The sequence below is a fragment of the Tamandua tetradactyla genome, chromosome 5 (genome assembly GCF_023851605.1).
Source record: "Tamandua tetradactyla isolate mTamTet1 chromosome 5, mTamTet1.pri, whole genome shotgun sequence".
Lineage (NCBI taxonomy): Eukaryota > Metazoa > Chordata > Mammalia > Pilosa > Myrmecophagidae > Tamandua > Tamandua tetradactyla.
This window is the reverse complement of record NC_135331.1, coordinates 128,958,650-128,981,366: the sequence shown is the minus strand read 5'-3', so window position 1 is coordinate 128,981,366 and position 22,717 is coordinate 128,958,650. Positions and strand designations below refer to the sequence as shown.

Below are 22,717 nucleotides of genomic sequence, written 5' to 3'. Positions count from 1 at the left end.
GGTCAGCGAGAAGGACAAGTAAGGGGTATGGAATGTATGAGTTCTTTTTCTTTTTCTTTCTTTTTCTGGAGTGATGCAAATGTTCTAAAACTGATCATGGTGAATACATAACTGTGATGATATTGTGAGCTACTGATCGTATAATATGGTTGGACTGTATATGTATGGATATTTTTTCAATAAAAATATTTCAAAGAATAAATAAATAATGGGGGGTAAAGGGTAAAAAATTGGGTTGGTTGAAATATAAGTGGTCAGTGAGAGGGGATAAGAGGTATGGGATGTGGGAGTTTTTTCCTTTTCTTTTTATTTCTATTGCTGGCGTGATGCAAGTGTTCTAAGAAATGATCATGGTGATGAATACACTACTATGTGATGATATTGTGAGCCACTGGTTGTACACCCTGTATGGACTGGATGCGTGTGATGATTTCTCAATAAAAATGCAAAAAAAAAATCATTTCATTAAAATGCTATCTCTTTGTCAGTATTCTCAGTAATCTTAAATTGGTGGCCTCAGACAAGGATTTTAGACAGGTGGGCCCGGGACCTAGAAGCCAGAGGTTAAAGAAGAGAGGAAGGGAAGAATTAGCTATCTTCTAGAGAGGTCTAGGGTTCTTGCCACATCCACACATTGTGTATTTCTATATTCTTTTGTCACTTTTTAGGTGAGAGTGGGTTAAAGTTATCACTAACCCCAAACAGAAGGTATCACCAAGAGAAAAAGCTTTAAGAGTGAGGCGTACTGGGGCTGGTGATGAGGTTGGTGAGGAAGGCAACTGTGCCAATTTTCCCTTGGTGGTAATGATGACAGGTAATGTATGGGTGGGCTGATTGATGTGACGAGAGGTCATATTATTGAAATACTAGATTCTTTTCCTCACTTCTTTTTTTTTGCTATTTAAAAAGTTGGACTTTATTTTATGCATGATTGTTTTATAAACCTGCCATTTCACTAACAAAAAATAAAAATAAATAAAAATAAAAACAAATGGAATGGACCCCCACTTCCCTGTGCCCTGCTCCACCCCCAAATTAGGCCATTTGTGCTCATTGTCTCATGGGAGTGATTTAACAAAAGAAAACAGAAAAAAAATCCTAAAACCGGCTTTTATGTTTAACAAGCCTAGACACTTAGAGGAACAGAAATGACACATAGACAAAATATTTGGAAGAAAACATCATGTTGAAGGCCACACCGCCGCCTCACTGTCACTCCAAAAATAGAAAAGATTTTTTTGACTAGTGGAGGTTGCTTTCCTGATATCCAATCCCTGAACTCTCATCCTGAAACTTCTGCAGGCACCTCTGTCCACACTGGATCTGTCCACTTCAGGGGAGTCTGGCCCTAGCTCCAGGCGCTGGGTCCTACTGGTGACTTCCAATGGCGATAGGCCCCTTCTCTTTGCTAGTGATCATTTCAGGATTGAGCATGGGACCCAAGTTTAGAAATGGAAACAGATAGGTTTTTTCACTTCTAAGAAGAGATACAAGGATATGATGACCCATTTTCTGCTTCTGACCTGGTTCTAAGAAGAGATACAAGGGTATGATGACCCATTTTCAGCCACTTTGCTCCCAGCCTGAGAAGGGGGCAGACAAATAGATGGGGTAGAGTCAAGAGAAGAGTCAAGAGAATCATGAAGAAGCAAGCCAGAGTCCTGGCACTCTTTGCCAGTAGCTGTTTCATTTCTGAATTTCTTTTCATGTGGTATTACACATTCCATTGTTGTTTGAGGTGTTTGAATCTGCTACTTTTCTGCCCTGCTGCCAGATATGGCATCCTGATATGCTGGCTGAGGGGAGACAGTTGCATAGAAGAGAAATGAAGAGAGAAGAGATAACAGTGGTGCCTTGAACAAGGGGACTTGCCTACGAGACCCCAAGACTGGAAGGCATTCAGGACCTTTAGCTCACCCAGCCTCCACTCTGGTGGGCTCCAGACATCCTCTGCATCCAAGGCTGAGCCACTCTTTCGCATAAAGATCTGGTGAGGATGTACCTCCCACAGCAGCCAGCAAGAGACCTGGGGATGGCTCAGCAAGTATGTAACTGTCCCTCTAAGCAGAAGCAATGTTAAATACATTATAATATGCACAAATACACACATTTGTGAGAAATATATATACATATATTTTTTTAAGCACTGAGGGTAGAGCTACCTTGCGTTCCTTCTTGTCCTTTGCCAATACTGTTGTACTCTCTCAGTGTGATTCTGAAAGGCTATCCTAAGTGCAGTAGGGCAGTAAGTATAGGCCTCCTTGAAAGCTAACTAGTGACTAGAAACCTGATGGCTCCCCTAGCACTAACTTAGGTTTAGTCTTCTGGATTTTGGGTGCTTGGGGTTCCTCTTACTTGCAATCTGCTACCTTCCATTTGCTTGTTTGGTGTTGACAGTTGCCTGTCTCCTGACACTACGCTTTTGCATCTTGAAACAGGCCTCCATCCTGGGTAAACATTTGCCTCCATCCTGGGTAAAGAGGCACAAACCAGTACTGCCACTATCCCCAGTCTCTTCTCAGATACCTGATCAAAACAGAGAAGGTCATCTCAAGGCCATTTGCCCAATTTGCTTGATCTTCTAGCTCTGTCAGCCTTTGAAGATAATGTAATTGAAAGATTAGGCAGCTGGGGCTGGGAGAAAGACAGGACGGTATAGTGGCCAGGTCAAATGGTTGTATAGGAAGAGGAATCTGACAGATTGTGGATGGTACAGTGGATGATGGGAGAGTAGAAGAAATGAAAGATGCTTAAGAGGAATTTGACATGACATCCAGGAACACATCTTAGAGTGTGCCCTGGAGGCAGACTCTGCAATTAGACTGCCAGAGTGTGCAGCATGGCTCCCTTACTCACATCTGTAGACTCTGGGAAAGCTACATTGCTTCAAGACTCAGTTTTCTCATCTACAAAGTGGGGATAATGATGTACCTACTTCACAGGGGGATTGGGAGGATTTAATTAGACAACAGAGGTAAAGCATTTAGAATGATGTCTGCCACAGAGGAGTCAATAAATGTTAGTTATTATTATTAGATTTATATACTTGAAATAAAAAATCATTTCTATGGTATCTAATTTATCAAATTATATGAAGAGCCTTAATTACTACTTAGTTGGTGAATGGAACATTTCTGTTTCTTAACATAGGGTTCCTATACCATAAATATTATTCATATCATATCAGTCAAAATAACTTTGCTATGACAATACCACATCTGTTCTTTACAGTTCACTTTCTCCCCTTTGTCATTTGTAAATTTCTGGCTTAAAATCTGCCTGCTACTTTCCATTTCCTGGTACACATGAGTATGGAATAACAGGATACAATTGCGAACTCTTTAAGTGTACGTAACACGTTAATTTCATTAAAAAACTATAGCAGAGAAAAACAATATAGGATGCTTAATAACCTTTAGTAAGAGTCATTACATTATAAAAACAATGCTGTCTGTAGCAAAGGGGATCAGAATTGGCAGCAATGATTGGAATTTACAGATTAATCCTAAATTTCTTCTGTTTTTCTATTATAGAGTCTTCTGGTAACAGGTCCATTTTTTTTCAAATGTGATTTTTAATTGTTAACCAAATTTCCATTTTTCTTTCTGCTACTCCCTGAGCATGCTAATAATCACTGAATTGCCTAAAATATGTAAAGGAAAGAGAGAAGGAGAAGAAAAGAGCCCCAGAAGTGAATAAGCAAATAGATCTAGAATAGTTGGGAGGTGGCTATAATGTTATACATTATTTCCTATGGGTGGTAAAGTAGTTTTTAGAACACTTAAGACCTGGAGAGGCACTATAAATAAAAAGGTATAACTGAAGTCTACATTTATTTTACTACTTCAGTTTTTTTCCTATAAAAATAGAACTTTCATTTTCCTAAGACCTAACATCATGTTCCATCAGAGGCAAAGACTCTGGACATTCGCACACAATGAGGAGGCAGGAGCCATGACCTCCTGTGGGTGTCCAGCCACCAAAGCTACTTAAATGGAGCAGCCATCAGACCTCCCGTCATTTGGGGAACTCCAGATCAACCGAGACAGGTATCAACCCGGGAAAGCAGTTCCCTTCTAACCTAAGTTCTAATCTAAGTTTTATACAAGAACTGCACTTGTATAAAATCACGTAGAAAATGAATAGCCGGAGACCTTTCCAATTTGTGATTTGGGGAAGAGAATAGGACTTCTGTTTCTATCCTTTTCATCCTTACCACATCTTTGCAGGTACCCCAAATACCGCGATGCATGGTGCCAACTCTAACGAGTCTTTGAAAAACTCTTTTCCCTTTGGCCAAACAGTACACGTACAATTCATTTTTACTCAGAATCAAGAATCTATGAATTTTATGTTTAGATGTGCTCAGTCAACTCCAAGGACCTCACAGCATGGAGTGGAGTGTTTTTGTTTTTTTTTTTGGTAGGTGAGAGGACTTTACTTTTTTTTCATTGAACTATTTTTTAGTTGTAAAATATAATATATATATATATTAAGAAAGAAAAAAGCAATAATTTTTGAAGCCTACTTTAGAAGATTATGAGCCCATCCTGTATAACGATGCCTTTCTTAGTAAGGGGTGACCCTAGGGCCAAAGGTGAAGAGAAGGATCTCACTCCGGCTTCCTGGGAATGCTGTGAAATGGGGGAGCAGCTCTGTTTCTAGTAGAAGCAGTAACACCTCATCAGAGGGTCCACGTCTACACTCAATGAAGGCTGCTCCCCAACACTAAGACTATGTTCTCCTTCCAGCCCGTGGGAGGAAAACAGCTTAAGGACACAAGTTTGGTAAGTACAAGCTATGTCAAGGGCCTCTAATAATGGGAGGAGCATAGAGGGGAGAGTGTGAAAGGAAATATTAATTCTTTGATAGAAAATTCTCTTTCGCATTTCTATTACAAAAATATTACATGTTCATTGTAGAAATGTTAGGAAATACAAATGAACTAAATGAAGAAACAAAATCTACCTGTCCTACCAGTTGGAGGTAACTGTTAATACATTGTTGTAAATCTTTCTAGACACTTTCCTATAGATACACAGAATTACATATATATATATACATATATATATATATATATTTTGCATGTGCAGCTCTGGGAATCGAACCTGGGTCTCTGGCATGTCAGGGGAGAATTCTACCACTGAGCTACCCATGCACCATACATACATTAAAAAAAATGCAAATAGAATACTTTACGTTTCAGTGATCATCCTTCCATGTCAATAGTTTTTTTTTTTAAGAAAATGGTTTTATTTCTAACTTTTAGTTCCCATACAGTTTACAAATACACTTTTATTCTGATAATACAGCTTTGCAACTAACAAAGCAGTTGAACTATCACTATACAGGTCAGGAAAGAATTAATGTCCACTAACATTTCTCTACATAAACTATTCTTTTAATGTCATTAAAAAAAAGCAATTATAAATAGACTACATAATATATGTGGGCAAAAAGGCAAATAAGCGAATCTCTTGAAACACTAAATGTGTAATAAACAGTACATATTATTAATAGTTACATGGTTCACATCAAAATGATATCTTAAAATGTATTCCTTTTAAAGAATAGATTTCTTAATAGAACATTACATATATTTTAATATTCTGGTACAATATTTCTCATAAAATGCAGGAAAAGTAAAGATAATTCTCAACATCAGTTTGATAATGGATCCTTTTTTCCATTAGCTTTTATTAATAAAAGAGTCACAATTAGTAGTAATAAAAAACAGGTAAGTTATTTATCACATGTTTTGGGGCTTAAAATGAAAGCTTGTAAGAATTGGTTTTGATATAAAGCAAAGTTGTACAACATATAAAAACCAAACTGTTCAATATTTTTGCCTGATGTGAACTCACCACGGTGAAAAAGGAAAGAACTTTTTAGTGATGGAAGATATAATAAACTACATTATGGAACTTACTCAAGAGGAAAAGGGAAAAAGATTTCATCAAGATTAATAAAGGGATTACAGATCTTAATAAAGGTATCTTGAAAACAGAAAAGCCATATTCTTGCGATATCATATTCTTGCCTATAATAGAAAACAAACACAGCACCAGGTTTGTATTAATGCTATAGTGTAACTTTTCCTTATGGATTAATAATTGAAAACAAAACACTTCACAACTGTCTTTTCCACATCCCCCAAGCTAGAAATAACCCAGTATAATTTGCAGCACAATTACCCTTAAGAATAACTTAACAATTTTCTTGAATATACCAAAGCAATTGGACTCTGTAAGAATGTCGGGGCACCAAGATATTCACACATTTATTTTTCACTCCCAATTAGCCACAAGTAAAGTCATTGATTTCAGTGGGGGAGATGACCATAATTTTCAGGAAGGCCACACATTGGATAAGAAATGTCTTTAACTTCTTAAAAAAACCATTAAACACTGAAATTTGGCACTTTTTAAAAATCCCAACACCATGTGCCTGATGATTTCTTCACCAAATACTTAGCCTGCTGTGGGATATTCTGCAACAACCTAGAAGTGCTCCCTGGCTATAAAATGTATTCAGGTACCTGTAATACCTATTTCCCAGGTAACCTGATTTGTCTATTATTGAGTGCTCTGGCTATGGGCCCTTTTACTTCCTCATAAACCACTTCCTTGGAACTTCAATTTCCATGATTTTTAAGAACCCTCCCCTGGTGTCACCCCTTTCCCCATTTTTATAGCTTCTCTGCCCAATCCTATCCCATAGAAAGTCACCTCATTTGACTTGTAATTACCTTTTACTTAACATACTGGACTAACTTTAACAAATGGGGGACTATTATAAATCCTGTCTTGGTATAAGTTAACACGATCGTTTGCTTACTTAGTGGAGGGAAACCTAAATTAAATCAATGTCCTGTAACAAACAAAGATCAGGCATTTGAGTTGCAAATGCAAAAACAACTGATCGTAAGCTACAGGTAGTGACATTGATGCAGTAGATATTTTTGTACACACAAACCCTTCTATGCTGGTGAAAGCCTTTGCCTCCAAAGTCTGGAGTCCATACTTAACAAAAATCTAGGTAAAATGGAGAACTTTTCAACATGACAATGCAATTAAAAAACCAGAATTTCATAAGATCCTTGTTGCAAATACTGAACTGGAATCTCTAAGGCTTGATAAGACAGTAACCATTTACATTCGTCAAGAAGATAATTTATCTTCAGGCCACACCTGTGTTCCAAAACAATTCTAAGTTCAGTGGGTGTTGGTGGGGTGGGGTGGAGAGGAAAGAAGAGATCACTGTACATTTTATCCATAAAAATGGCAGCCATGACTCTGACTATTTCAGGTTTCAAGGGAGTTCAGAAAGGAATTACTATCAGGGCTGGACATAGTTCATCTTTTCAGGAGTCAAAGCAAGAAGAATCTGAGTAAAGAGACCATCAATTAAGGGCAAAGGTGCCATAGCATTTTATTCTCTTTACAAAGATGACCGATAATACTTTTTAAAAAAAAACTTTTAAAAATATATAATATAACATATATACAAAGCAAAGAAAAAAAAAGCAATAGTTTTCAAAGCACCCTTTAACAAGTAGTTACAGGACAGAACCCAGAATTTGTCATGGGCTATGATACCATCATCTCACATTTTTCCTTTTAGCTACTCCAGAATATAGGAGTCTAGAAGGAATAATACACTCACTGAATGATGACTCAACACACGAGGGAAGGAGAGGTGTCTTTGGGAAAGGCGTGTAAGGTAGAATGTTAGCAGATGTGACTACTTGGTTAAAATAAAAATGAGCCACTGCTAATTAAAAGTTAGTGGCCTTGTACATCAAAATTGGAAAGAAAGAAGTAAAACTCTCACTGTTCACAGATGATATGTTACTATATATCTAAAACCCCGAAATATCCACAGCAAAACTACTAGAGCTAATAATAAATGAGTACACAGCAAAGTGGCAGGTTACAAGATCAACACTCAAAAATCTGTAGTGTTTCTATACACTAGTAACGAACAATCTGAGGGGGAAATCAAGAAAAAAATTCTATTTACAATTGTAACCAAAAGAATAAAATACTTAGGAATAAATTTAGCTAAAGAGACCAAAGACCTATACAAAGAAAACTACAAGAAATTGTTAAAAGAAATCACAGAAGACCTAAATAAATGGAAGGGCATACCATGTTCATTGGAAGACCAAATATAGTTAAGATGTCAATTCTACCTAAATTGATTTACAGATTCAATGCATTACCAATCAAAATCCCCAAAACTTACTTTTCAGAACTAGAAAAACCAATAACCAAATTTATCTGGAAGGGTAGGGTGCCCCCAATAGCTAAAAATATTCCGAGAAAGAAAAATGAAGTCGGAGGTCTCATGCTACCTGACTTTAAGGTGCATTACAAAGCTACACTGGTAAAATAGCATGGTACTGGCATAAAGATAGACATACAGACCAATGGAATAGAATAGAGTGTTCAGATATAGACTCTCTCATCTATCAACAATTGATCTTTGATAAGGCAGTCAAGCCAACTTACCTGGGACAGAACAGTCTCTTCAATAAATGGTTCCTAGAGAACTGGATATCCATATGCAAAAGAATGAAAGAGGACCCATATCTCACATCCTATACAAAAGTTAACTCAAAATGGATCAGAGACCTAAATGTTAGATCTAAGACCATAAAATGTTTAGAAGAAAATGTAGGGAAATATCTTATAAATGTTATAATAGGAGGTGATTTCCTAGACCTTACACCCAAAGCACGAGCATGGAAGAAAGAAAGAAATAAGTGGGAGCTCCTCAAAATTAAACACTTTTGTGCATCAAAAAACTTCGTCAGGAAAGTAAAAAGACAGCCTACACAATGGGAGACAATATTTGGAAACTATATATATCAGATAAAGGTCTAGTATACAGAATATATAAAAAGATTGTTCAACTCAACAACGGAAAGACAGAAAACCCAATTACAAAATGGACAAAAGACATGAAGAGACACTTCTCAGAAGAGGAAATACAAATGGCCAAAAGGCACATGAAAAGATGCTCAACTTTCCTGGCTATTAGGGGAATGGAAATCAAAACCACAATGAGATATCATCTCACACCCACCAGAATGGCCATAATCAATAAAACAGAAAATGACAAGTGCTGGAGAGGATGTAGAGAAAAAGGCACACTTATCCACTGTTGGTGGGAATGTCAAATAGTACAACCGTGTGGAAGGCAGTTTGGCGATTCCTCAGGAAGCTAAGTATAGAATTGCCATATGACCCGGCAATACCATTGCTAGGTATCTACTCAGAGGACATGAGAGCAAGGAGGCAAATGGATATTTGCACACTAATGTTTATAGTAGCATTATTTAAAATTGTCAAGAAATGGAAACAGCCAAAATGTCCATCAACAGACAAGTGGCTAAACAAGCTGTGGTATATCCATATGATGGAATATTATGCAGCTGTAAGACAGAATAAAGTTATGAAGTATGTAACAACATGAATGGACCTTAATGACATTATGCTGAGTGAGATTAGCCAGAAACAAAAAGACAAATACTGTATGGTCTCACTGATATGAACTAACATTAGTGAATGAACTTGGAGAATCTCAGTTGGTAACAGAGACCATCAGGGAGTAGAATACGGTAGATATTTGGTAATCGAAGCTGAAGGGATACAGATTGTGCATCAGGACTGACTGTAAAAATCTGAAAGACTGAAATGGCATTATCTAGGAATGCCTCGAGTGTATAATGATGATGCCTAAATGTACAAATTTAAAAATGCTTTTGCATGAGGAAGAACAAAGGAATGTCAATAGTGCAGGATGTTGAAAATAGATGGTAATTAATGTTTTAAAACTTTAAGTTATGTGTAAAACTAAAGCATAAAATGTTTATTTGCTACAAAATTTATATTTTGACTAGTGCATTTCCTAATACAACATATGTGGACAGCTTAACTGAACACCATTAGTACATGGAACCTTGAGTAGGGCATGAGATTTTGTAGGTTTGTCCAGAGTGATGCCCTGATAAATCCCAGAGTGATTTGAACAGTGAATAAAAAAGTATTTGTGAAGTCCCCTTGGGGGAATGGTGAGAAAGGGGGAAAATTCAACTTCCCCAAGTGGAGAATTCTTGATATTCTCACAAGCAGTGGGGACAACCAAAGCAATAGGCTGAGCCCCCAATCTTGGGGTTTGTTCATTAAAACTTATCCCTGCAATGGATAGGCTAAGCCTATTTAAAATTAGACTTAAGAGTCATCCCCAAGAGAACCTCTTTTTTTTTGCTCAGATGTGGTCTCTTTCTCTCAGCCAACACAACAAGCGAACTCACTTCCCTCCCCCTCTCTACACTGGACATGACTCCTAGGGGTATGGAGCTTCCTGGCAATGTGGGACAGAAATCTTACAATAAGCTGGGACTCAGTACCAAGGGATTGAGAAAACCTTCTTGACCAAAAGGGGGAAGAGAAAAATGAGACAAAAGTAAAGTGTCATTGGCTGAGAGATTCCAAACAGAGTCGAGAGGTTATCCTGGAGGTTATTCTTATGCATTAAATAGATATCATCTTATGCATTTGTGGTAGTTAAATTCACTTGTCAACTTGGCCAGGTGAAGGCACCTAATTCTGTTGCTGTAGACATGAGCTACTGGTACATGAACCTCATCTGTTGCTGATTACACCTGCAGTCGGCTAGGAGGCATGCCTGCTGCATGCTTACTACAGATCAGTGGCATCAAGGAAACTACGACACTTGCCATACCCATTGCAAGGGGTAGCTTTCCTTCTTTTTTTTTAGGACAGTGCTGGGCCTAAGTCTTAAGAAGCCCTGGCCACTTCTGCTTTTGTGCTCTTGGGAGCTCTAAGCTGCCACGTAAGAGGTCCAGTTACCTTGCTGAAGAGGCCACTTGGAGAGGCCACATGGAGAGGGACAGACTCTGAGGACTGCAAGTAGAGAGAGACAAGCCTAGCTGTCCCAAGGTCACAGTCGACCTGCTGACAGCTGAGTGAGCATCTGCAAGACTAGCAGAAGGACAGTTCAGCTGAGTACAGCCCAGATTGAAAAATAATGAGCAAAAAAAAAGGGCTGTATTTTTAAGCTACTAATTTATGGGTGGCTTACCAGAAACAATTGAAAACCAAAACATTAGTCATCTACAGATGCCTTTTTTTTTTACAAAATAGAAGACAATTATTCCATTGCGAAGAAAATATGACAAAATGTTTTTCCACCACAACCTTCTTAGTCAAAAGGTTCATCTGTTAAGAAGAAAAAAAACAACTCTTAATCTAATTAATATGTTTCCGTGATTTTTTTCCCATGATTTTTTACAACGTCAACTTCCCAGTTTGGGGACTGGCTTAATAATTATTTAGCTAAGAAAAGAACCATCAAAGTGAATTATCCACTTCTGGATAAGCGATAGTAAACAAAATTGTTCCCATTTCTATAGATGTTGTTACTTAATTTTCCCAAATCATTTCTCCTCTTGCAGGTGTCCTATCTCTTTGTATGTCCCCTACAAAGAGAAAAAATACTTAATTTGCTAAGATTAAAAAAAGAAAAAAAAACCATAACTGCAGACAACTAGAATTTGAGCCATCATCATCTACAAAATAAAGAGGACACTTTAACCTCTTCTTCAATTTAAAGCAAAATTCTATAAAATATAACATTGTTTACATTGTAGAGATGCTTTCTACTTATTTGATAAAATGAGTAACTGGAAGTTAGGTATTGTGGAGTTCTTTAAATGGTTTCAAATTTTGCTTATCAAAAGGTAAACAACCACAACTTCCAAATTCAACTTCATTTTTCACATAAACTTTCTTGCATCTTTTCTTGATCTTTCTAGAGAGAAGGTAAAAGTTTAGAATTTATTTCTGTGCTGAAGTTTGGCAGGTCTTCTCATCTGAAACTTATCTTCTGCTTTCGTATCAGCCCCATGTTTTCATAGACTCTGGCATTATCTTCTCATTTCTGCACAGAATGGTTGGGGTTACAAGGCAGAAGGGGACTCTGATCTCCACTTGTTTGGTCCAGTAGGGAATACTTAATATTTATATATTTATATCCTTTCCTCTTGCCTTCCTGCTCTGTTTCAATCCTGTGTGGCAGTGTTTTGATGTAATTCTGGAAGGTCAATAGATAAATGGGTGCTGTGCTTCTATATGGACCATTGTTAACTTCTGAGACCATACCATCTGAATGGTCTGGGGCATGTCATGTCGCAGTTGACACCTTTTTTCTCTGATGATGTCAACAAGGTTATTAATCACACTGGACTTTCCTGCCCAACCAATTCCAGCACTGCAGTGAACCACCACAGTCCCAGCATCCAAGACGCTCTCCTGCCTATGGTGTCCTTCCTTCAAGAAGTCCAGCATGCCCTGGGTTCATTGGGCACTCTGCAGTCCAGCAAGATCTGAAAATGGTATTGCTGGACCTTTCTCTCCATGTTCTCCTGGAGTAAAGCCTGTCCGACTTTGGAAAGTTCATGTCCTCTTAACATATAGTTGTGAGTGGCACTTCAATGTTCCTGACATGCATGGCGTCATATTTGTCAGGCCAGGGCTTGACATATCTCTCCACTTCTTTTGTGGTCATAACAATCATTTGTGAGTTCTCCTAGAATACCACCCACCAGAAGTCATTCACCATGTTTAGCAGGCAGCCTTGTATGGCAGTGTAACTCTTTTTGGGATTTGAATTATTGTACTTGGTTTTAAATTCAGACATTGATGTAATCTGCATTGATATAATCTGAAACAGGCTCATTGGGATCACCAATCTGAAGGTCAACAGTTAAAGGGCAGGATGCTTTAATATCTTTTTAAAAAATGTTATTTATTTATAAAAAGTTTTTTTTTTTAATATATCTATTTTTGTTTTTATTTTCTTGCCTCTGACCCTCTTTTTGCTGTAGGGAAGTTCGCACTTCTGTTGTTATAGTATCTCAAATTCTTCCCAAAAGCCTGATTTGACTTTATCTATGCTCTCAGTTAATTTACTTAAGTTCTCAGACCTGACTTTCTATTTTAGCAGCATTGATGCAAGTTGTGTTGAGGGTCTGCTTGAACTGTGCTTGAGCTCCGTGCCCTGAGTTTCCACCACAGGATTCTTGTAGTGCTCCATGAGAACCACCGAAGAATCAAACCGTTCTCCACCAACATCGTATTTCACCAGCTCCTGGCAGTGACTCACGATGTGGGCCACATCAGACTTACCGTCCTTGCTTTCCCCTTGCCATCAGCAGTGTGGACAGCGAGAACAAAATCTCGAGGACGGCTCTGGCTCTCTCATACAAGGAAGCTACCATGTTTCCCTTTCTTAGTTAATACTTTCTCTGCTTCTTTCCCAGAAGGTGTTCATGAAACTACCTTTCAGAGATAGGATCTGTACAGTTCACAGGATATTTGAGCTCAGTAAAATCTCCATTCTTCTCTTTTAACTGCCTGTGATGTTCTATATAATAATGGACCAACGCAGCCAAAGTGGTAAATTTCTCCCCTCCATACCTGTCATATCAGCATTCTGAATTTTTATGTGCACAATAGTTTTATTTCTTCTTATGCAACGTGTGAGGTCTCCAGAGTTACTTTTACTGGGCCTTGCCAAAAAACTACCATCAACTCCTCTTGTTAACAGTATATTTCTGCCTCCACACCAGTGATATTTGGGTGAAGCCATATCTGCGATGTCATGTTCCTTCTGCCCTCCAGCTCTGGGATGGACATGCTCCTGCTCAGGCTCTGCTGGCCCAAGGGAGACCCTCATGGGACTGGATGGGTGGGTAGGGGCAGAGCCAGTCAGCCAAGCACAGACACCTCCCACCTCCAGGCCCGGGAATCCTGGCGATAGCAATTTTTTTCCCCTTCATTTTTTTTACTAGAGAAGTTGTGGGTTAACAGAACAATTGTGCAAAAATACAGCACTCCCATATATCACCCCACCACCAACATCTTGCAATGCTGTGGAACATTTGTTATAATTGATGACAGCATATTTTTATAGTTGTACTATTAATTAAAGCCCATGGTTTGACTTAGGGTTCCCTGTTTGTAGAGTGTAGACCTGTGAATTTTTAAACATTTAAAAAATTCTGTTACCATATATACAATCTAACATTTCCCCTTTTAATCACATTCAGATATTTATATATGTCAGTGCTGCTAATTACATTCACAATGTTGCGCCACCATCACCACCACCTACTACCTAAACATTTGTATCGTTCCAAATAGGAACCCTGCAGAGTTTAAGACTTAACTTCGCATTCCCTCACCCCACCCTGTCCTCTGGCAACATGTATTCTAGATTCTGCCATGTTGGCACTTTCAATTTATATTATCATTCCAGTGTTTTAATATAGTTCATTACATTAATGCACTTTGATTTGTTTAGCCAAATCTCTGTTGATTATACAAGGTACCAAACCCCTATTAGAAATTCAAGTTATTCACTATTTTTCACTACTGTATACAATACTTGGTTCAGTTTCCTTATAATTGAGTCCTTTGTTATTTCATGAGGACAGATTCCTAGAAATGGAATGGGTGGGGGGGATGTGTCCAAGCATAGGCATATTTGGACACATTGCCCGCCAAAAAGAATGTACCCATTTACATTCAGAGAATCTATTTTGAGTATTTTGAGTTCAACATAAAGCTCTGGGATTGGTAACTCTTTTTAATTTTTTAATTTTATTTCTTCTTTCATTTATGGATTGGTAACTCTTGACTCTGCTATTCATGGGCTTTCAGCCAAATTCTTAGGAAGGAGAGTGTGAAAACTGGAGTACACTGAAAAGCTGTGCCACCAGTGACTCAGGACACTGCATGCGGTTTGGTGGGGGAGTGTTCAGTGCTGATGGAGGAGGCATCTCCCACCTTAGCAGAGGAACGCATGGAGGGATCATGTAGCAGATGCAGCATGACCTGAGGCCGAGATGGCAGCAGTAAAGGGGGCCACTTCAGGCTGCAAACAGGAGTCTATGTGAAAGCATCACTGGGGTTGTGGGGAATGAAGAGATGTGAAGAGGGGACTCTTATTGGTTATGTGAGACAGGGAGAGAGAAAGCTGAGGATCCCTGGATGAATTGGGAGGGACCTGTGGTCTGGGGTTCCAGGAATTTCATGCAGGGAGTCTGAGCTCACTGTGATTATGACCCATGTTTGTGAATTTTGTCCCTCTGGCTTTCAGGGCCTGGGAAAAATACAAGTTATGCTAGGGAATAAGAGCAGAAGGATTGACAGCCTTTGCAATTTTAATGGACTAATAGAAAATGCTATTTGATTTGAGGCATACCTAAAAGGAAAGCTAGGCTAATCTTAAATGAAAAATAAAATGTTTCATTTTATAAACATGAAAGTATGGGATATGCAATAATATATGTTGGCAAGCAAATTTCTGCAATGTAATATGATAAACAAAAGAGGTTAATTCCTCTTGGGAGAAGAACCTGAATTTCACTTATCATTGGAACAGTTCTAAAGAGACTTTCAACAGGAATCTTTCTAAAGAAGATAAGCAGGGGTCTCTGATTTAGTGGTAGATCACCAACTCAGAAAGGGTAATAGCACTTTCATTGTTGATCAGAAAGTTGCTGTTACTCTGCTTATTGTGTTTTAAGATATTCTCAGAGCACCTGGTTGCCTCTAGGCCTTGGGCTTCGCTGGCCAGACCCAACACATACATCAGGACGGTCACAGTCGTGTTGAGATGGACCTCATCTGAGGATTAAATAATGTCTTGTAGATACAAAGTGGAGAATAAACAAAAATTTGGCTGCTAAAGTTGCTTCCACTAGTAAACTTATGTTCTTATATATTTGCCCAGGGCAATGAATCAATTTCCAATAAAACAAACAAAACAATTCTTTCCCTGGGGTTGTTTCCTTCTATCTTCAAGTGGTAGTCTGGAGAATTGATTACTTTATAAGGTCTCTCATTCAAGCCTATCAAATGAAAAATGGTTATGGAAGAACAGGGCTTACCGTCTACCACTACGGTTATGGAAGAACAGGGCTTACCGTCTACCACTACGGTTATGGAAGAACAGGGCTTACCGTCTACCACTGGTTTGGGCTGAGAACTTTTGAGGCGTAGCGAGGGCCGGAAGCGTGTCCGGTCGTTGAAGCTCCAGCTCTTCTGCACTTTGGTGGGGCTGCCCTCAGCCGTGATGTCAGTGCTCGGAGACCTCCGGTCGCCCACCGAGGCTTGTCTGCTCTTAATACTTTGGCCCCTTGGGCTAGCCATGCGCACTCGCTCCTTAAAACTTAGCTTCTGACTGTGGAGAACAGAGGCATGATTATTGCATTTCAAGCAAATTCTTCCACTCTGCTTGGGTAAATAACTTGATGAAATAATTTGATGTATACGGTTATCTATTTCGGTAGAGAAAATGTTTTCAGCAAGGAGGAGCACAGCAATGTATTTTTCCCTTATTGAAAATTTGAGATCCGTTTAATCTTTAAATTGGCATCCATTTGAAATCAGTCTCATTCTACAGGTATAACACTCCTTGGATTCATCACAGAAAGGACTGAGACAAAATACAGTGGTTTGTACATGATTATACTGGAAATAACCAAGAACTGGCTGAGTAATCACTTTAGAAACAGTTGGAAGAGTTCAGTTTTAACATTAACTTTTGAGATTAAACTTTATAACCTCTAAACATTTCTATAGGGAAACGGGGATGACAGTTATATACATATCTCCATTCTGCATGCATTTTAAATTCCAGGCAAGATTTGGATATCCATAAATTCATGCAGTCTCATAGCAGTTGGTATCACTGCATATATAGTATAAAGCACACAACATTTAACATCACATTTCTTTTATGCTTACAGTCATTCTTGTGAGCCAAAAACAGGCAAGGTAGAACACCCCCAACATATCATGAATGCAATGACTGATTAGCGGAATGAGATGTTATGTTCACTAACATGATTTCCTGCCATTGAACAGGTTATTTATTTGCTGTGGCAGCTACTGGTAAATTATATTCATCCAGACATTCAGCTCTCAGATGCCATTACGGATTAAACTGTAGGCTGATAAAGGAAGCAGTAAGAACAACAAAATCCAAGGTGCATCTCCACACTATCCTGATGAAGAGATGTGGTGTGATGTGCTGGGAAGAGCACAGTTGGCTGGAGTCAGAGAGATCTGGATTAATCCCTGCCTTATCAGCCAGTGACTTTACCTTTCTTGGTTTGGAGTTTTCATCTCTCACAGGGAGATGAAAATAGCAACAGAGCCAAGGGAGTTCTGTGGGAATCAAATGAACTGTAGTGAGTATGAGAAGTACCTGGCACATCATAGATATTTGACAAAATAGTTGGTTCCCTGTATAGGCTGTTGAGACTAACCCCACACTCCGCATATGCATGGGGATTATTTTCTTCTCTATAGGAATGTTGTCACACATAAGAAGCTTTGCGTATTCTTTCTGTTCTTTTCTTTTTATTTTTTATTTATCAGCTACCTGTGTTATTCATTAGAAGGTGATACTGTTATTGATGAGTGGGGCCCGAATTTTGCAGAACCAGAAGAAATGATGGTGCAATGGGCCTGAGGGTGTGCTACTGGGCGCCTTGACTCTGAGATGCCGCAGACTATGGAGGGTGTGAGGGCAGTGTTCTCATGGACAAGGATTATCTGAGAGGAAGTGGAGCCCTTGTCTTTTTCACTTACCGCAGAGTCCACTGTCCCAAACTGCAGCATGCCAACAGCAAATGTGTTTAGTGGATATGTGCTTCACAGCTAACAAGAAACATTAACATTTATTTTTTTCCATGCCTAGTTGCTTAACAAATGATATTCTAAAAAGACGCCACATTTTATGTGTTTACATGAAAACAAATCAAATCATGAACTATGATGGTCAGTGAGTCCTGGGAACAATAAACAAGTTGACCATGCAATGGATGATTCCTCTTCTGAAATGCAAACACAGCTAAGTGTAGCAGGACTAGCTGAAAGCAGCATGCAAAGAACAGGCAGGGCAGGTTTAGGGTGGGGTCAAGTGGCTTCAAGAATTCTTTAAAACCAGCCCATCAGTCAAAGGATTTATCTGCACTTGACAAATGGGTAATTAAGTGATAGGATATATTAAACAACAGCAACAGTAACATCCATAAAAATGCATCTAGACTTTCCATGTCATCCAAAAGCCTTCAATTATTTAAACAAATCATCAAAGGGATAGTGCCCAAAATGTCTCCTTTTCCTGAGCCTTTTTTTTTAAATTGAAAAATTTCAAATATCTTCTTAGTTTCAGCACATCTGTTCCATCATTTAAATGGATGATGATCTGGTTCAGGAAGTGTATCTTCACCTCTGCACTTTTATTTAGATTAATGAATGGCTCAAGTTAGCATAGCTACCATTACAAGTGTGCACACTCTACTTTAGCCAATCTTAATACCGCTTTTGCCATAGACGAAAATTACTACGAGAGGCTGAGTTTAGTTAATATCAAATTATTTTCTCAAGATATCTTCAAGATACAGGTCTTTCCTGTGCCAACTAAATGGATAGGGAACCGATAAAAGCATCATATCGCATTTAAAATGAACCTTATTTTTCCCTTTCTTAAAATTTCAGTTACTGAAAAGAAAAAACTCTAAAATGAAACTATCAGCATCAAATTCACCATGATTTATATACAATTACAAAGTATTTAAAAAATTGAACTTTTGAAGATGCTTTTAAAAGTTGCCCCTAGGAAACATTTTGATATTAACTCTAAGCATTAATGAAAAGTCAGGATACTGTTATTTGCTGAAGCCAAGTAACATTTAAAGATTAAAAGTGTGTAAAGGTGATATAAATGAGTCCTAGGTACCATTTTCTCCTTTTGTACTAAACGATGTGACATATTGCCAATGTTAAATATTAAAAATAATTCTCCAGGATAATTTAAAAGTAAACTCAATATATTAGTTAGAAAACTAAACTAGAAAATGATAGAATATTTTCACTTTCTCTTTAGCCATGACAGTATGAAAGTTAAGAATAAGATTCTAGTTCAGAATTTTTCAACCAGGCAAAATTTTCTTTCCAAGACAAAGATCTATTCTTACAAAAAGTTCTTCTTCTTTTTTTTTTTTTTTTTACATTTTATTAGGTTTTCTACTTCATTTCCCTTTGGAAATAAACAGAGCATCTTGATTAGATGGCTATTAAACTGATTAGGTGGCTGTTAATGAAAACACACGCTGATGAAAAATATAGACTCTCCACTGGTACATAAAGGTTTTCATTATTTCATTATTTTCATGCTTGTTTTGTGACATCCATACAGATTATTCTTGAGGAAGAATTAGAAAGAAAGCCAGGGATAAACCCCAGGAGACTAGCAAGCTTTCTCTTTGGAGGAAGTCACCAAAAGAACAATGGGGTCAGTGATTGCAGCATCTTTCCTACCCTGCAGTCCCACAATCCCAGCTGAGGACCAGATTCAGAGAAGCCTGCATGACTGACTGCTCTGCCCTGCCAGGGAATTCTTCCCTCTCTCAGAACTAGATATACAAGCTCAAATGGACCAGCATGCAGTCTACTACAGGATAGTTCTGCCAATGAACTTTGTGGCATCATCATAACTTCACCGTAATCCTCTTGGACTTAGAAGGCTGTGGTAATTGTTATATTTTATTAGGGGTTTAGCCCTTCATAGGATAAGCAGTCTACTAATTCTCACCTCAGGCACAATATGGCAATGAAGCCATAACAATCTAGTGCGTGCAGCAGCTCAGCAGTTGTCCAACCACGAGAAGGAGCCAAGGGGCTAACTGCCAGTACTCTCGCCAACCCTGCCTATTGCCCATGGTTTCGAAGCAGGCAACAGGTAACATGGAAAATTACAAGCGGGTTGAAAATCTCATTCAAAAAGTTCCTAGGAAAAGTGAATCTTTGGACAGGGCTCAGGTGGGGGTGGCGGTGTAATCCAGTCATGCACCTGAGATTAGTTGGCATTCTCACATCTCATGTCAATAGCCAGGATGCTGGGTACCTCTGCTTCCATGAGGTGTACATTCTGGAGAACTTCTGCTTATTACTACAGAACTTACTAGGAGTGAGGGAAATAGAGCAGCACATTATTAAGCATTTCACCACCAGGAAAGCACTTAGGGATTTTTTCTTTTCTTTTCTGAAAACAAAGCCATTTGGCTTCATTGTTTTTTGTATATTAGAACTTTTATACATATATTTCATATATGTATGCAGTAAGCACTAACTGTAGTTTGTGTTGCTCAAAATATATCCAATGACTAGGTTGACTAGGTTGAAATAATTAGATTTGAAATAGGTACTACAAATGATGGTAATCTATGTCAGCATCTGTTTCATATGAAAATAAGAGCATAAATATTTTAGACTATATCAGTTTGTAATAAATATCAGTGAAGCACAATATCAATGAAGTATAAATGATTGAGGAATAAGATGTTTCAGAGCTTCAAAAAATATATAGCTATAGAATCAATGTAGTAGATAACTTTAATTGCTTTGAAATAAAAAATGTTCTTGATTTTATGAAACACCTGAAATTATAAGAGAGGTAACCAATTGTTAGATAGAACACAGAAAAGAAGATAGAAGAAAAGATTCTTGGCTACTAATTTGTAAAAAAAAAGGTAAGTTTCTTATTTTAAGTCCTACGACTTGTTTTTTAAAATATGAAATCCTCTCTATCAATATATGTGAACCTACAGGAAGGAGAGCTTACTTTGAAAATACTGTTTTTGAAACAATCTAACACTTTGCCAGTAAGGACATGAGTTGATTATGCTAAAAATAATCTAGTTTTACTGAGTTTAGCTTAATAACACATGCATAGCATTCACTGCATACTGAAGAAACGTACATGCTAGCAAATAAATGCCAGAGAAATCTTAAAAAAACGCACACACTTTCCCATCAGTATTCTAGAGTTCTCTCCCAAGAGCCACACACCTTATCAGAACATAATAAAGCCAACCACAAAGGAGAGTTCAGACAAAGTACTCAGTGAATCACAGCACAAGATAGTAACGCAATAAAAGAATATCACTTTGGCTTTAACTCTTAAGGCATGCACTTTTATATCAGTCTCACAGGTAGTGCACCTTTAGATAGTCTTTTGTCTAAGAAGTCTGAAAGGTTCTAGTAGTGCCTTATAAACTGTGTTTAAGTGCCAATGTACAAAGGAATCATCCAGCCAGCTATTGTTGATTAAGAAGGCAGGGTCAGCAAAGTCAGTGAGATTTACAGATAATCTCCAAACCACATATATCATCTATTCTTCTTGTACCAATTTGATGACTGACAACCAGCTATTTGATGAAGAACTGATCTTGTGGTCAAAAGTCAGGAAGAAGTGAGGAGGATATACTACCTTAAGGTGAGGTATTGGCCAATACTGGCCAAATGTATTTATAGGTAAATTCTATTTCCTGCATGTGAAAATATGTACCAAAATAGAGAAAACTTGTCCAATTTAAAAAGTGATTTGGAAAAATTGCTTAATGGAATGATTAATTAGAGTCAAATCAATAAACACATTCACCACCACTTTTATGGGTTCAGAATTGTTTTAGTGGGAAGATAGGGGAAAACAAGTGAATAATCAAGTGTTGCTAAAGAAATATTTGTGGTCCACTGAGACCACAAATATTAGGCTCTGTTGAGACTAACAGCAATTTGTACCTGACCCTGTACTAAAGAGAGCCAAAGAACCATTATTTTAATTATTGTTCAGTTGTGCCATGTTAAAAAGCTATTCTTGAGACTAATGGTTTGTATTTTTAAAGAAAGTTTTAGGACTTGTCACAAATGATGGAAAATCATCTTGGACTTGGATGCCTTTTCCCAGCCTAAGACATTGTAGATGAATTTTGCTTAAATATACTCTGACCTCAATGATGCCTCAACGTATTCTGCAGAGAGAAAAGCCTCTTTGTGTATGGCCCAGTCTATAAGGGCCTCTCATTCTGTTCAATTTGACTGCCGTAAGCTGAATTTGTGTGCATTTGGGTTAACGTGATAAAAACTTTGAGGATGGAGTTAAGAAATTCTAGGCTCTTAGATATCTTAAAGGTTACAAGTTTGGCTCCTTCTTGGGCTGAAGCTTTTCTATTCTGCTTGTCTGAATCACCGTCAATATCTAATCGCTCCAAACACAGTTTAAAGCTCTCCACTTGGGTGGTGTTAAATAGCCCATTTTCAGTTGCAGTAAGCATTTTTCAACAATACTGTGGACCTTGATCTCTGTCTTCTAAGGGAGAACTCTCATTATAAATGTATTTTTCCGTTGTGCAAATTTTGCTTGGATAAGGACAAAGTTGTTATTTTCTAAGATGGTATTGCTGCCATTATTACTACAATAGTCTTTTCTGCATTCATTATGCACTATTATATATTCCTTTGTATGTGGAGCACAACAAGGTGAAAGCTAAAGTATTATTAAAATGGAAGATTCAGCTTATTTCCTTGAGATCATTGCAACAGTTTTAATTTTTCCTCTTTTTTATATTTCTCCTCTTTTTCCATTTTTGTTGGTGTTTTATCTCTCATTACATTGCAAACTACTTTAGGTCAGGGACATTTTATTATTCCATCCAAGAATTATTTACTGAATATATTCCCTATCAACAGTTTTACACACGGGTATATAACAGATAGCTGGAGGATAAAAGACTGAAGTGTATGAAGCATTAAGTGTATAGACTAAACAG

At 37.9% G+C, this 22,717-nt stretch overlaps 1 protein-coding gene and 1 pseudogene across 4 annotated transcripts in view; both read right to left on the bottom strand.

The window, feature by feature from the left end:
• The window catches only part of KCNQ5 (potassium voltage-gated channel subfamily Q member 5), a 552,577-nt gene that overhangs the window by 57,947 nt on the left and 471,913 nt on the right, over positions 1-22,717 (bottom strand). For all 4 annotated transcript variants that reach the window (XM_077162233.1, XM_077162230.1, XM_077162231.1 and 1 more), the window contains one exon: positions 16,058-16,278. In XM_077162233.1, coding sequence (XP_077018348.1) covers positions 16,058-16,278 — 221 coding nt within the window. The remainder of the gene's footprint in view (positions 1-16,057; positions 16,279-22,717) is intronic.
• LOC143684855 (tyrosine-protein phosphatase non-receptor type 11 pseudogene) lies at positions 7,604-14,222 on the bottom strand (annotated as a pseudogene).